Source organism: Ornithodoros turicata, chromosome 2, assembly GCF_037126465.1.
Source record: "Ornithodoros turicata isolate Travis chromosome 2, ASM3712646v1, whole genome shotgun sequence".
NCBI classification, from domain to species: Eukaryota; Metazoa; Arthropoda; class Arachnida; order Ixodida; family Argasidae; genus Ornithodoros; species Ornithodoros turicata.
In genome coordinates this window covers 16,590,276-16,604,646 of record NC_088202.1, presented here as the reverse complement: position 1 = coordinate 16,604,646, position 14,371 = coordinate 16,590,276, and the positions used below count along the sequence as shown (strand labels likewise).

Below are 14,371 nucleotides of genomic sequence, written 5' to 3'. Positions count from 1 at the left end.
GGCGTTTTGCCAGTAGTCACTAACTCGTGCCACTGTAGCGTAATAGTTAGCGCACTTGATCGGCAACCTAGAGGCGCTGGTTCGATTCTGGCAGCTGTCTGGCGTTTTCGACGAGTGCCATACCTAAATTTGCGGAACACAGCGGGTCGACGCGCATTGTTTCGCAATTTCGCAAAATTTCGGGGGCGGGGGACTCCCAATTTCTGTCGTTACATAGAGTCGCAATTGGCCTTAGGTAGTGTAGTAGGATACTGTCCAAAGCTGGAACCCCATCCCCTCAGAAAAATCCCAGATCCGCCTCCGACTGAACTTGACTTTTCGACTTTTTTGCACTTTCGAAAATATTTGTAAAATACTCTGCAGAACAGTTGCCAACAAACTACGACACAATGACGAACCGCTGACCGCGCTGCAATCTGTTATTTTTTTTTTCCTCTATAAATATTATATTATTTAAAGTGTGTTTGGCGGGGCACCCGTCATAAAAACAGCGAGCAAGGCCGAAAGGGGGAAAAAGAAAGACTGATAGCGTCCACGCTCTGCCGACAATGCGTGCGACGAAGCGTCTTCCACTTAATATTAGCCGCCCCATTCGCACGTCAGCCATGCATTATTCAAAGCGCTCAGAAACCACGTGTTCTAAGACAGCGTCCCTGGTGTTCTTTTTCGCGCCTCGATGCACCTCCTACCCGTCCCTTCTTTACTTGCTTCGTGTTTTTGATGTCGGCTTTTATACTTCTTTGTGTCGGAAAGGCATCCATTTGCCGCTCCATGAACAGCATCGACGGTGCGGGTACTGGATCGCGGGTGTTTTTAAGCAGCACAGTTCCTGGGATGTGTCGCAGCCAATTTTCGTGCCCCCGCCCCCTACACTTTCCAATTGGGTCGGACTGTTGTTTTTAATCGCTTCCCCAGTTGCATTTGCTTGTTCCCTCCTTTAAAAGATAGAAACTGCGTCTCTCGAGTGACCGGTAAGAGATAAGAGATCAAGCTAACAAAGCTGCGAGGAGCGTGTAGTGATTAAGCCAGTTATAAGAGAGTTTAACGATATCGTCGAGAGTCGTACGCTATAGCCTTTGCGTACGTTAGGAATAACGTGGTGGTTCTGCGCAATGCGCGAAGCTTTCTTTATGTCCACCAACGCCAACCACCAACGCTATCTCTTATGTACGCAAAGGCGACTGCGTACGATGCACTAAAAACCCACTATTCTTTGTGCAAACTGTGGCACGGTAACCACGGGAATATACTCCACGACTTCTTGTTGCTATTATAGCACGATAAAAGACGAGTAAAAGAAAGTACGTGACAAGCTACACTTACACTCCACACCACACTGCTGTAGGATTCTGTCAACGCACACGTTGATCACCGTTTACCTTCACGCAAAATCAATCTCGCATAGAACACTGTGACTTTTGTCCAGTGATATTTAAACACACGATCAATGGTTCAATTCCGGTGGTTCCGCCATAGGTCACGAGATGGTCTTTCTAGGTAAACAGCAATACACAAAACAATCACGTTATTCATTTATACCGTGGAAAATACCAGCTGTCTGACCAAAAATAGTCGAAGTACACGCAGGTGTGCATGACCATGCTGTCGTAAGTGGACATGACAGCACGCTACTTCTGGGGGGGGGGGGGGGGGTAACGTTCGGTAGACGAGCGGTCTGCCTGTCTAGACTGGCAGCACGTTGCTCGAGGGAGAGCATCCCAACACGTAGTTTTGAGGACGCGCGACCTGCATTTGCACCACAAACTAGGATCACAAGGATGCTCAGGGCACATTTTGAGAAGTTCACGCTTATTCCTGTTGATGCCATTTATTGGCACGTCCTATCGTTCCAAGCCTAAAACCCCACTCTCTGGACAAGCATACATGTCACAGTCATAAAACTCTTGTTTAGTGGATTAAAGGACCACCAAGCCAAAAAAAAAAATATGTGGCGAAACCGCAATTTACGCTTTCTCTATTCTTTCCTGCTTCATTTCCTCGGTCCTTGTACCCCTCCCCCCCCACCGCCGGTCCCCGTTCCTTGTACCTTTCCGCAAATGATTTTCAAGGACCATTGGACACCTTCACCGTACCGCAGCGTGCACGCGTCTTGAAAAGAAGGGATGGGGGAAAAGAGAATTGCACTTTCGTCACGCGGTTTAAATCACGAATGACGCGATGGACATGTGACCGTTCCTTCTGTACTGTTGTCAAGGTAATTACACCTTTGGTTTGACGAGGGGAGAGGAATCATCTCGCACGATAGCTTAGAAGATTTAGTCGTGCAAAATTTCCGTTTTTTCCGGAAAATACGGAATATGCACAATGGCATTCGGTGGGTATTCTCCGACATTTTCGGCAAATGCGGCAAACCATAGACAGAGAAGGCTAGCTGGTGGATAAATTCCATGATACGCAAGCCTGAACGACGGGCAATCACACACAAGCAAAGCACAACACGAGGGTGTTTTGTTTATGTGTCATCGCCCATCGCTCAAGCTTGCCTACATGGCGGCAAACCATATACCCTATTCATTACTTCTCTGTCAGAGCCTAAAAAAGCGTTTAAACCGTTGCATCATGTTTGTCCATAAGAAGGCGGAGGCTCCAACGCAACATCTGCATTCCTGCATTATTGGTCCACATACCCGTTGATTAAATACAGGGTGGCTACGTATAAAAAATTACCCGCGCGGGCACGCCATACTCACCAATTACTCAGTGCTGTGGAAACTTCCACTCTCCGTGCGGAACTCTAATTGGTACATTTCATCGTGGTAAATCTGAAACCGATTCAACATCGCAGTCCAAAGTTACAACCAAAAACCTCAGAATTCTTGTGGGAAGCAATCAATGTGGAAGCCATGTTGGGGAAGCATTTATAGGAAGCTACACTGTAGGTTAGCCGTAAAAACCGCTAATTTTCAGTATGCCTGCTACACTGTGAAAATTGTCTCTCTTACAAGGGTGAGAAATTTGCAATTTTCTCACTATCAGTTTAGAAGTAGCTATATTATGGGTGTAACCCCTATTTGCAGACTACCAGCGTGCCTGACCAATAAGCGTTATCATGAAGGTGACTGACACACCCGTGTCCTATGTGTTACGAAGCCAGCAGTTTATAGCATGTGCTTCGGCACACAGCGAGGTACACTTTGGTGGGAATCAAGCTTCGCGGACACAGCATTCCTCTAGTCAAAACGCAACGGTCGTTCGGGTTACCGTGGACGAGAAGCTCAGCTGGAGTCCCCAGGTTGCTGTCATCAAGTCTGGAGCGCGTCCGAGGCACTGACTGGGGTGGTCATCCAGAGCACTAACTGCGCTCCTCAACTCACGTGTGCTGTCCCGTATTCTGTACTAGTCGCCGCACACGTTTCCACCACAAACAAGACAAACACAACTGGAAGGAACCCATCGAATGGGCCTGATGCGCTCACTGGGTGTCCCTGAACAGTCAACAAGCGCTCGCCGGTCAGGACTCGTGTAGAGCAAGACTATCGCTCTCTACATTTCGTGACCCGAACTATGAACACCGAGCTCGGCCTAATTCGGCCTCTTCAACCATCCCAAATTTTGCAACAGCTTCACTGGCATGGTGCTGAGCATGGTGGCCTCCCAACCCAACGACGCCCTGCGTTCACGCAACGACCCGACCATTCAACTGCGACTCGACTCGTTCGAACAGGCTCATTCACACGGCAAGACCTGGTCACATTGCCAAGGGCTTCTTCGGCTTGGCAAGACCACAGCTGTACTGCAGACGCCATCTTGCGAAGCACATCCCTCCGGCATACGCGCGCTTCACATCTGCATCCGCCTTAACTCATGCCGCACAGAAGAAACGTCAGGATCGCGACGGCTTCCAGTATCGCTCTCTTTTTCTTTGCGCCGGCACTTACCGCGCAGTAAATTCTGCGCCCCGCGTCAAGACGTCCGATATCAAGACAGGAATTGTAAGTGTACGGTATCATTTCCTTGAGCTTGATGAGGTGGTAGGGACAGAGATACAAAATACAAGTACACAGGACATTTTAATGACCCGCTCCACTTTCTTTCTCCAAGTCACAGATGCGTGCAAACGGAGACGTGGCCACACCACGGGCCAAACGTGGCCAAACACCCCGCGCAGTAACGGTGAGGGGGGGGGGGGAGAGAAGTGACCCCCTGCTGGCGGGGCCACTGCTTGTGTCTGCTTGTGTCTCTCTCGGTTCGGATCTTCAACATCCTCCACCCGAATGAGCTTAGCTCATTTCGAGAGGATAAATGTGTTGCACTGCCCTCTTTAGGTGTTGGCCGTTCGGCAGTTACAACTTGCAGGATCTTATTTTGTTGTCACTTCTACGGTAAAGTTCACGAACTCTCCCCATCTTCCAGTTCAATTTGGGAGTCCTATCTTCATGAATGACTACAACATCTCCTGCGTTCAAATGGGTAGGTAGTTGCTGTCTGCCATAGTGTGCGGACCTCAGCTGTAACAAGTATTCACGGCGCCACCTTTTCCAATAGTGATATACAATTCGCTGTCGGTGTGCTAATCGGCGAGTCAAATCTTTTGCGTTTGCGGCTGGTGATGTGCGGTATGTCAAGGGTGGCAGCGCTGTCATCCTCCTTCCAATAAGGAAATGAGCCGGTGTGAGTGGCTCCATCTCGTCGTCGTCAGACGTTAGGGTCGTCAGTGGTCGCGAGTTAACAGCGGCTTCCACTTCTTGGAGGACGGTTTATAGTTCTTCGTATCCAAGCCTGGCCTTTCCTAGTGTCTTTCGAAGGCAACCCTTTACCGTCCGTACCATCCTTTCCCAAAATTCGCCCCACCAGGCGGCACGTTCAACGATGAACCTCCACATGATGTTGTGGGTGGAGCAGAAGACTCTGACTGCGGCGTTGCTTATATGCTCCCATAGACCTCTGATATCCTTAGCCGCTCGTCGAAATGTCAAAGCATTGTCCGGGTATATCAGTTCTGGCAGGCCCCTTCGGGATGCAAAACGCCGGAACGCCAATCGAAAGTTCGTCGTCGATAGGCTGGATACGATTTCAAAATGCGACACTGTGCGCTCTGAATCACGAGCTCCGTGAAGCCATGTCGTGGAGGTAGAATGATGGGGTGCCGAACTGCTGGTTCCAGATGTCCTTGTTGGAGTCGTCCCGTCACTCGCAACATATCCCGGCTGTCGAGGAAGGGGTTGAGCTGGAACAGCTCTGATTCTAGGACTAACTGAGCGCTGCTTACCGAGCGCGTGAATTTCTGGTTGGTATTGTTCGTGTTGCGTGCGGTGTATCCAGTACGTCTCCGGTGCTCTTATTTCCTCGGCGGTTAGTGGTCCGATGGGTGCATCCTCAGCTCAGCGGCATTTCGCCACAAACCTCATGATCCATACGGTCACTCTCAATACCCTTGATAGCTTGCTGAAGCGCTCAAGTTGCAGTAGCGGGCCTTCGATATCTGCCACACCCAATATAAGATAAGGTGGTGGTGAGGATGCTCCCGCTCGTTCTTCATCGACAACATCCGGTGCTCTGTCGTTAGTGACCACATGAGCATAAAGCTCCGGCCAGCATGCCTCTTCTCGCTGCAGCCATTCCGGTCCTCTCCACCACAACGAGCTCGAAACACAGATTTCAGCTGTGAAGCCTCTTGCTATCAAGTCGGCCGGATTGCAGTGGCCGGGACAATGTCTCCACCTCGATGGATCGGTGATGCTTTCGATTTCAGTAACCCTGTTGCTCACAAAGGGCTTCCATCTGTTCGCTGATGATCGAATCCAGCTTAGCGGTGTTGTGGAGTCCGTCCACGTGTAGTATTCAGCTGCAGGCGCGTGGAGAATATCTGCAGCGTAGCTGAGTAGCCTAGCTTCAATCAGGGTACTCATTAATTCAAGACGTGGCAACGTGAGCCGTTTGACGGGGGGTACTCGTGCCTTAGCAAGCATAAGGTTCACGTGCACTTGTCCAGTCTCCGTCCGCACTCGCAGGTACACAGCAGCCTCGTACGCGTGCGGACTGGCATCGGTGAACACGTGAAGCTGGATAGTGTACCGAGTTCGCTCGTTGAGAGGAACGAGACACGGCTGCGTATGTAGCAGGCTCAGCTTCGGAATATCTTGGCACTACGTGTCCTACTCTGAGCTGAGATCATCTGGTAGTTCGCAGTCCCAATCGATACCGAGTTCCCAGAGCTGTTGAAACAGTATCTTCACGCGGATCACGAATGGAGAGAGATATCCCAAAGGGTCAAATATTCTGGCCGTTGCTTGAAGCAAAAATCGTTTCGTGTTCTTTGGAGTCGTGAGGAACTCAACGATGGCAGAGGTGTCGAACTTGAACACGTCGTCTTCTCTCTTCCATACGACACCAAGCACCTTTGTTTCAGTAGTTGTTCCCAGTGCGCGGGTCACGTCTTTTGGGTATGTTCCTCAAAGACATCATTTAGTGCCTTAGAGGTAGACGCACACTTGCCCAGCTCCATCCCTGCCCTTTTAAAAATGTCAATTGATTCAGAGCAGATGCGCAGCGCTTCCTCCAATGTTGCAGCTCCGATAATCATGTCATCAACAGCGATGGAGCTCTCTAGCACTGCCGCAGTCTCAGGAAATTCCTCCCTGATAAGTCTGAGATGATGGGAGAGGGTTGCCGCTAGTAGAAACGGACTCGCTGCTGTCCCAAAAGCTATCGCAGTCATTCTCGATTCTTCCGCCGGAGGCATCTCGTGGCCAGGAGTCGGAGGTGCAGAACACCATAGGAACCGAATGACGTCTCTGTCCTCTTCCTTTATGCCAATCTGCAGGAATGCCTTCCGCACGTCCGCTGTTATGGCAATTCTGTGCAGTCGGAACTTCAAGGGCAGCCGGACAAGGTCAGGCACCATTTTTGGTCCCTTCTCGAGGCAGTCGTTCAGAGAAAGTGCACCGCTAACGTGCGACGATGCATCGAAGACGACGCGCAGCTTAGTGGTGGCTAAAGACTCCCTAATCACAGGTCGGTGGGGCATGTAGTACACCTGTCCTGTGTCCGCTTCATCAGACGCCGGTTTAACCATCTCAGCGTGTCCCTCCTCTAGGTACGTCCGGATGGCTCCATCGTACCTGGCGAGCATCTCTGAGTCTCGTGCCATTCTCGTGCTCAGGCGTTCGAGCGCTACCCCTCTGTTGTTCTGTAGGTCTACCCCGGACAGTTGTTTAAAGGGTAGATTCACTTGATAACGACCGTTCTGGAACTCAATCGAGCTTTCAAAACGCTGCATAAGATCTTGGTCATCTCGGTCTGGTGTTGGGTTATTATTAATTCCAAGATCCTCCAGGTTCCAGAAACGTCGCAGCGCCAATGATGTGTCGTCCTCGGTGTCGACGGCAGTGCGTAGAACGCAAATCAGGGTGTCGTTCTGCTCGGATACAGAGCTCATGGTTTTCATGGGCCCCTGAAAAGTCCATCCCAACGAGGTGTCGATGGCAACCATCGCACTGTTGTTTTGATCGTGCTGCACGTTCCCTTTTACGATCTTCCAAAGCTGCTCTGAGCCGATGAGCACCGATATTCTTGTATCTCGATGAACGCTTGGAAACAAGACTCTGTCGGCGATGTCCATTCCGCGCTCCCTTAGCTGCGCAACAAACGAACACTGGGTCGGGATCTGCGATGTCCCTGCAGACGAAGGGAATCTCCATAGCTTCGAGTGTCACTTCCGTTTTGTCGAACTGGCTTTTCAGCTTGAGTCGCACTACATTGCGACGCTGACTTGGCGATGGTGCGTTGACAGCGAAGGTGCTCAGTCGAAGGTCGATTTCTCTTAACACAGGCAGTTCCAGTCTCCCAGAGATGTCCTCCCTGACAAAGGTTTTTTGACTGCCACCATCGATGACGCCTCGCAAATAGGTGCAGTCCGTGTCAGTCACAGCCCAAGCCCGGAATGTCTGGAGGAGCACATCCCAGTCCATGTGGTGGGTTTTTCGTTCATTCGAAGCGTAGAGGTGGACGCTTTCGACACTGTCGTCTTTCTGTACCGTGGACTTCCGAGAAGGGTCACATATGGACGTCGCACGACGCCCGTTACAGGTCGCACAAGTAATCCTTCGACGACACTCCCTTGCCCTGTGGTCTCTAAGCGTGGATATAAAACACCGCATGTCGCTCGACAGCCGTTTCATATTCTCCTCTATGGTCAAGGATGACCGACAGTTTTCCGCAGCATGCGTCGATGATTTGAAGAAGAAACACTGTGTTGCCGCCTTAGTGCTGGTGTGGCGTACAGTTGCTGCCGGGATGCTAGGCTTCGTCTTTTGTGCAGGGCGTGCGCCAGTTCCCTTTCGGGTCGTATCTCTCGCACTATCGTCCGCGAAACCGCACCTCTCACGGCTCTCTATTTCAACGCAGAAATTATCCAGGATTTGGGTAAGATGAAAGATGAAAGTCACTGAAAAGGTTAGCTAGCTGTAGGACTCGAACCCACATCTTCTGGATTACCGTGGGTTCGAGTCCTACAGCTAGCTAACCTTTTCAGTGACTTTCATCTTTCATCGTTAATTTCTTAGGCAAATTGAGGCTTTGTATGTATTTGTCCCTTCTATGTTGTTCCAGCCTCAGAACATCAGTTCTTTCATGTTTGGGTAAGCTCCACTTCCGAGTCGTCAGATCTCGCCTCAGAACCATCTGAGGATGCCGAAGAAGTCCGCGTTGCCTGCTTCGCACTTCTGTGATAGCCGACAACTATGTCCGCCGGCAAGGCCTTTAGGAGCACATCACATATCATAGAGGAATATGTCAGAGGGCTAACCCCGAGCGCCTTCAGTCCTCGGATATTGCCTTGTACGTGGTCGTAGAGGCGTCTCAAACTCTTTACATCATTTGATTACTTGACGGGAGTCAGTAGCCGGAGTTTAGATAGGTACAGCTGTTCTATTCGTTTCTTGTCACCGAACCGTTTCATCAGAATCTCAACTGCGTCGCTGTAACAGGCTTCTGTAGTTTGTAGGCCTGACACCGCCGCTGCAGCTTGTCTCGTCAACCGAGATCTGAGATAGTGGAATTTCTCTGACGGGGACAAGTTCGGGTTATCGTGAACGGTGCTGCAGTACTGCTCCCAGAACGGTTGCCAGGTTTCCAGTTTCCAGTTTCTGGAGCTTTATACCCCCTGTGCCTGTGGAAAGCGCGGCACGTATATTGCTGGTCACCATAGCAGTTGCAGCGGATTCCTCGCCTGCTTCAGTTACATTTTGCGGAGCAGTCGCTATACGTCCGGCATTTAGCTTGTTGATCGCACACTTCAGTCGTGCAAGTGCGCTGAGAGCTTGATCTTCGTACTCAGCAATCACGGAATATTCTTCCTCTATCTCAGCGCTCGGTATTTGTGGATCTATCTCCTCGTTTATCTTCTCTAACCTCTTGTTGCTGGCCGTTAATCGTTCCATCAGAACGGTCAACTCTTCTACAGTTACGTCAGTTTTCAGAAGAGCGGAACTCACCTATAGTTGATTATCTTCGTGTTCCGCCCTCGCTGTACAGTTCGCCTCGGCTTCAGCCTTTCGATGTCCTCCATGCCTTCTGACGATGAGCTCATATCCACAGGCAGTCACCTTCACACAACACAGTTACTCAGTCCACTGAGTTCAGAGTCCGCTGATTCGCTAAATCCCGGGTTTCGGCACCAATAGTTTGTAGAGGAATGTGAAGGAAAGCTGAATGCTGTTGTAGCTGCTTAATAAAACAGTACTCTGTCTAACACTCAACATTTAATAACTACCATAAACACTCAGATACATAAATGCATGGGGAAAAACGAAATAACTATAGGTCGAGCGTCTGCTCGGCAGTGAGGTAGAATCGTCTCTGTCCGTTCGTCGCCAGTCACACCCAGAACACCAAATTCCCGACCCGACCTTTCTCCAAGTCACAGATGCGCGCAAACGGAGATGTGGCCCAAACACCCCGCGCAGTAACGGTGAGGGGGAAGAAGTGACCCCATGATGGCGGGACCACGGCTTGTGTGTCTGGTGTTTGTCTCTCTCGGTCGAGATCTTCAGCAGGTAGCACCTGTGGCCGACAATCAGTGGGTGCAGGTTTGAATCCCACAGCCTCGTGTCTTTTCTTCCACTACCATCATTTCAATTGAAGTATGCAACTGGGCGTTGGGGCGCGTCTGCGTTTGTCCTTCTACGTTTAATTGCCACATCCACTACAGCATTGTGGTGCCTTGCGGCCGGTTCCGAGAATGCGTGGAAGCACGCAGTTATGGTTGGTGGCAGTTATGCTTGGCGCACTGGCTCTTTCAGCGAGACTAATTTATAAGAGCAGATCAAGCATACAGGGTGTTTATTTTTATGTGCTACAGATTTTTAAATAAAAGTTATGGAAGTTACACAGGGGCCGCTTTTTCAAGTGTGTTACGCGCCCAAGCGCAGTCCTGTCGGAAAGTGAATCGAAGCGTATATAATGCATAACTTAACTCTTTAATTAAGTTCGTTCGGGCAGAAGTGAGACAGCAGAATGGGAGAAAATCACCGTTGGAAGCCATTCTTTTTTTTTTTTAATATGCTGGAACCAGCACGTGGGTTGAAATATCAGTTGTCGAATTTTGCTATGCCAATGAGCTGAAACCAAAAGCGCGCTTCTCAGGAACTCATGATCTTCGCCACCGCCGGCTTAGCTGGACGGGAAAGCGATTGATTTTGCCAGTAGATCAGCATATAGTCCAATCATGTCAACCGCTCCAAAGCGCGTGGCCCTCCGACGTGGAATACCCGTCGCTCTGCCTGCGCATGGAAGCTGTACTGTTCTGGTTTTGGCTCATTTGCATAGCAAAGGTTGGCAGTTTATACTTGAAAGGACGTGCTCGTTTCACGATATTTAACAAGGACGACGATTTTAAATAATGGGTGGCTCCAATTCCGCTATCTCGGTTTTGCCAAAAAGCATCTAATGGACCATTTATGGGTACGCGTATGCGCATGCCCAGCCACTACTAGCGGCGGCCGCCATGTTTGTTGACATGAAAACATGCTGTACGCTGTGACGCGAGTTTGCGAAGCTCTTTCTCGCAATGTCTATAATGTATCTATCAACTGCCGAAACATAAAAGGCATAAATGTCGGTGTATGGTTCTTCCGTTTCCCACCGTAAAAGCATCACCGAAGGAAGCGAGAGCTTTGCATTAGAGCTGTTGGGCGCATGACGAAAGATGGTTTCGTGTGGATGAGGACGAGTACCTCACGTGTCACGCTCTCCGTCCCCAACATCTTTCTTTTTGCGGTGTTGGCGCATGCGCTTTGAAGTTTGTGGCAATGCCTGTAATGTGTCGCGTCGAACTGTACGACCGTCGCCATGATAGTTGACATGAAAACCTGGCGTGTTATGAATATGCCTTTTACAGGCTTTCATGCGGTTCTTGGGCTGCATCACGTGTTGTGTGCTTCCACAGGATCAGGGTCTATCATTCAAAACAAATGTTATCCTGCTATATCCTCCAAAAAATGCCATCTATGCTCACGTTGTGTTAATTTGTCATCATTGCTTCGTTGTCTTCTCATCGTGCCGTCTTTCGCCGCCAGGAGAGACGCGTACATGAAAGTGGTACATTAAGGGGACCATGAAACGATATTTGACAAGCAGTCGATCATTTTCAATTTGTTCCTCTGTACGAAATCGTTCACCCTGTGAAACATATAGTTCAAAATAGCGAAAGCATTCTATATTAACCACTGCCGTGAACGGCGGCTGCTACGACCACGACCTACGCTATACTAAAGACCTGGACAAATGGCAATCGCCTATGGGAGAGCCGGGTTATGGATTAGTACGCTGCAAGCGCCACCTAGCATTATTGGGGAGAGCATTATTGGAGATCATTCGTCTGCTAAACAGGGCTACTAGGCTGTTGCTAAGCACGCGCTGCACTCTACCGTACCTCGTCGTCGTTATCAACACAGCCCATCGTACACTGCCGCAGTTTCGGCAAATCACGTCGTAACGAATAGTGCTAGCTAGCGCCAAATCCCCTAGCGGAGCGGCGATTGCCAGAACTACTATCCCGGTGCTGGGAGCTTTGCGGATGTCCAGGTCTCTATTATAGTAGTAGGTCGTGGCTACGACCGCCTGCGAGGCGAACTGGCCGTGACATTATACACATGGGATGTTGCCGTTTCGCGGACGGTCTTTTGTGAGCCAATTGCAAGATTTGCCAGGCAGCTTGCAAACTTCGCCATGAAATATGTTGTAATTTGACCTGGAGCTAAGATCACATCTAATCGTTGACACATAATCCTACCAGATAATACCAGTGTAATATAGCCGTTGATTGCTTCCTTACTTTTTTCTTAATAAACATACCCCCCCCCCCCCCCCGTTGATCGCCAGCATGGTTACCGGAGCACGTTCTCCTCTCTGAGCTTCTCCTTCGTCAGACAATGTCTGCTACACGGCGCATGCCTGCTGCCTGTCCAAACCAGAACTGCTTGGTTTATTGCGAATATGTTCCACACGTAATTACACAGAGCGAGGGACCGACACAAAATGGCGCACACGAAACACCAGCCATGTTGTTTACAAGCGATTGGCCGCCGGTTATTGGTTGACGTTTGCAATGATGTCAGAGTGAAAATTAGCTTGAGTGAAAATTGGCACCCGTGCCGCTGGACACTCCTTTACTCACCTTTCCAAAGCAGAACTGCTTGGTATAATGCGAGAATGTTCGACAGCTAATTACACAGAGTGAAGGACCGACACAAAATGCCGCACACTAGACACCAGCCGTGTTGTTTACAAGCGATTGGCCGCCCATTATTGGTTGAAGTTTGCAGTGACGTCACACTAGGAGCTGAATAGAACGCATCGCGTTCATATTGCACGCTATTCTCTATGGACCGGTATAACATTTCATAAGGGTGACGTGATGAACAGTCATTGCGATCCATAAAGCCACGTAATAGATTGCTTTCGTGTTCATGCGTCACACTTCCGGTGCGCCTACACGTGCGTCTCCCCCGATTTCGTGGGAAAAATGCAGATGTAACCTCCATTATTCGATATGCAAGCTTCTAAGGGTTCACCATAAAGGGAGTGACCATTTCTAGAATGTGGGCCTTTGTAGCCGTCCTCTTACCAGGAACCTCTTTCTGCACTAAAGAAGCCTCGCTTACATCGCTTCATTTTCCGCACTTTTACGCTTGCTTACAAATGTGGTCCCATTTCTTCTCCTGAATTCATTCATAAGAATTGATGATACAAATATGACAAAATAAAAGAAAACACTTGATTTCTCCGTCCTTATTACTTTTTTTTCTCCGGTGCGCTTCAGTCGTATGCAAATACACCCCTCGTTAAAATATCAGCGCTTCACGCCACAAGAAACACCGCGAGCTTACCTGCTCGCATATTCCGCGGTATTTACATTCGTTGGGCTTCCTTTATCATTCATAGAGACGAAAATATCGACAACGTAGCAGCACTTCCCCGCGTCGCTTACTCGCGCTGTACTTCCAAGTCATATTTCACTTCGAGAAATCGACGAAACCAATTCCCTCCTCTGCTTTTCTTCTTCTCCTTCTACGCATCTCCTTTACCGCAACCCACTCTTCATTGAAATATATCACATCTCCCGCCGTTTTTATTCCTTCCTGCACGTCGCGGATTCACGGTTCGCGATTCCTTCTCTCGGTGTATCCAAAGAAAAGAAAGTATACTCTTTACTGCGTTCATTGTCGCGCCTTTTAGAGCTGCGAGAATGCCGTCCGACATCATTCTACCACTTTCGCTCATTGCAAGAAAAATACTCACGCAGCAAGCAAAAAAGCAAACAGAGCAAACAAAGGGAAAGAAGCTAAACGTTATTCATATTATCACCATTTTAGTAAAAGAAGAAGAAAGGAAAGAAACGTAAACCTTCGATATCCGCGCGAGAGCACTTTTTCAATATTAGCCACCTGTTTTCCATATCATTCGAATATTTTCCCCATAAATATATCGCTCGCTGTGGCTATTAAGTAATCTCTCTTCGTTTCATGGAGATCCTCATTTAAGCTTCAAGCGGAATATTTCGTGGCTGCGCGCGCGTTCCGCTTTCCTGCTTCGTTTGCTGATGTTTCACTGCGTGCGCGCTGGGACGGAGACGCAGGTTGGGTTTATGGGATTTATTTTGGTCATGATGAGGATTCCGAGAGCTCCGAGCGTCATGTGGTTGTTATTTCCGCTCGATGGGGAAGTGCCGGTGTTTAGTGGGGTGGATCGTCTGAATTGTTCATGAAGTAGACAAAATTCGTCGCTGCATTCTTCTTCTTTTTTTTTTTTGCGAAGTAGTCCGTAGCTTGCAGGACGCGCGACGATATATTTGCAGAATTAAGACCACACGCACACAATGAGCGAAGGAACAAAATATACTGGATATAAA

General features: G+C 49.2%; 1 protein-coding gene across 1 annotated transcript; it reads right to left on the bottom strand.

Annotated features, from left to right (window-relative positions):
• Nucleotides 1-5,342: 5,342 nt before the first annotated feature.
• On the bottom strand, nucleotides 5,343-9,550 carry LOC135384348 (uncharacterized). The gene is made up of 6 exons (XM_064613554.1): nucleotides 9,456-9,550; nucleotides 9,069-9,381; nucleotides 7,647-7,907; nucleotides 6,457-7,597; nucleotides 6,121-6,412; nucleotides 5,343-6,000 (listed from the first exon to the last, which is right to left on the bottom strand). The coding sequence occupies exons 1-6, from the start codon at nucleotides 9,548-9,550 to the stop codon at nucleotides 5,343-5,345; spliced, it is 2,760 nt and encodes a 919-aa protein (XP_064469624.1).
• Nucleotides 9,551-14,371: the final 4,821 nt, after the last annotated feature.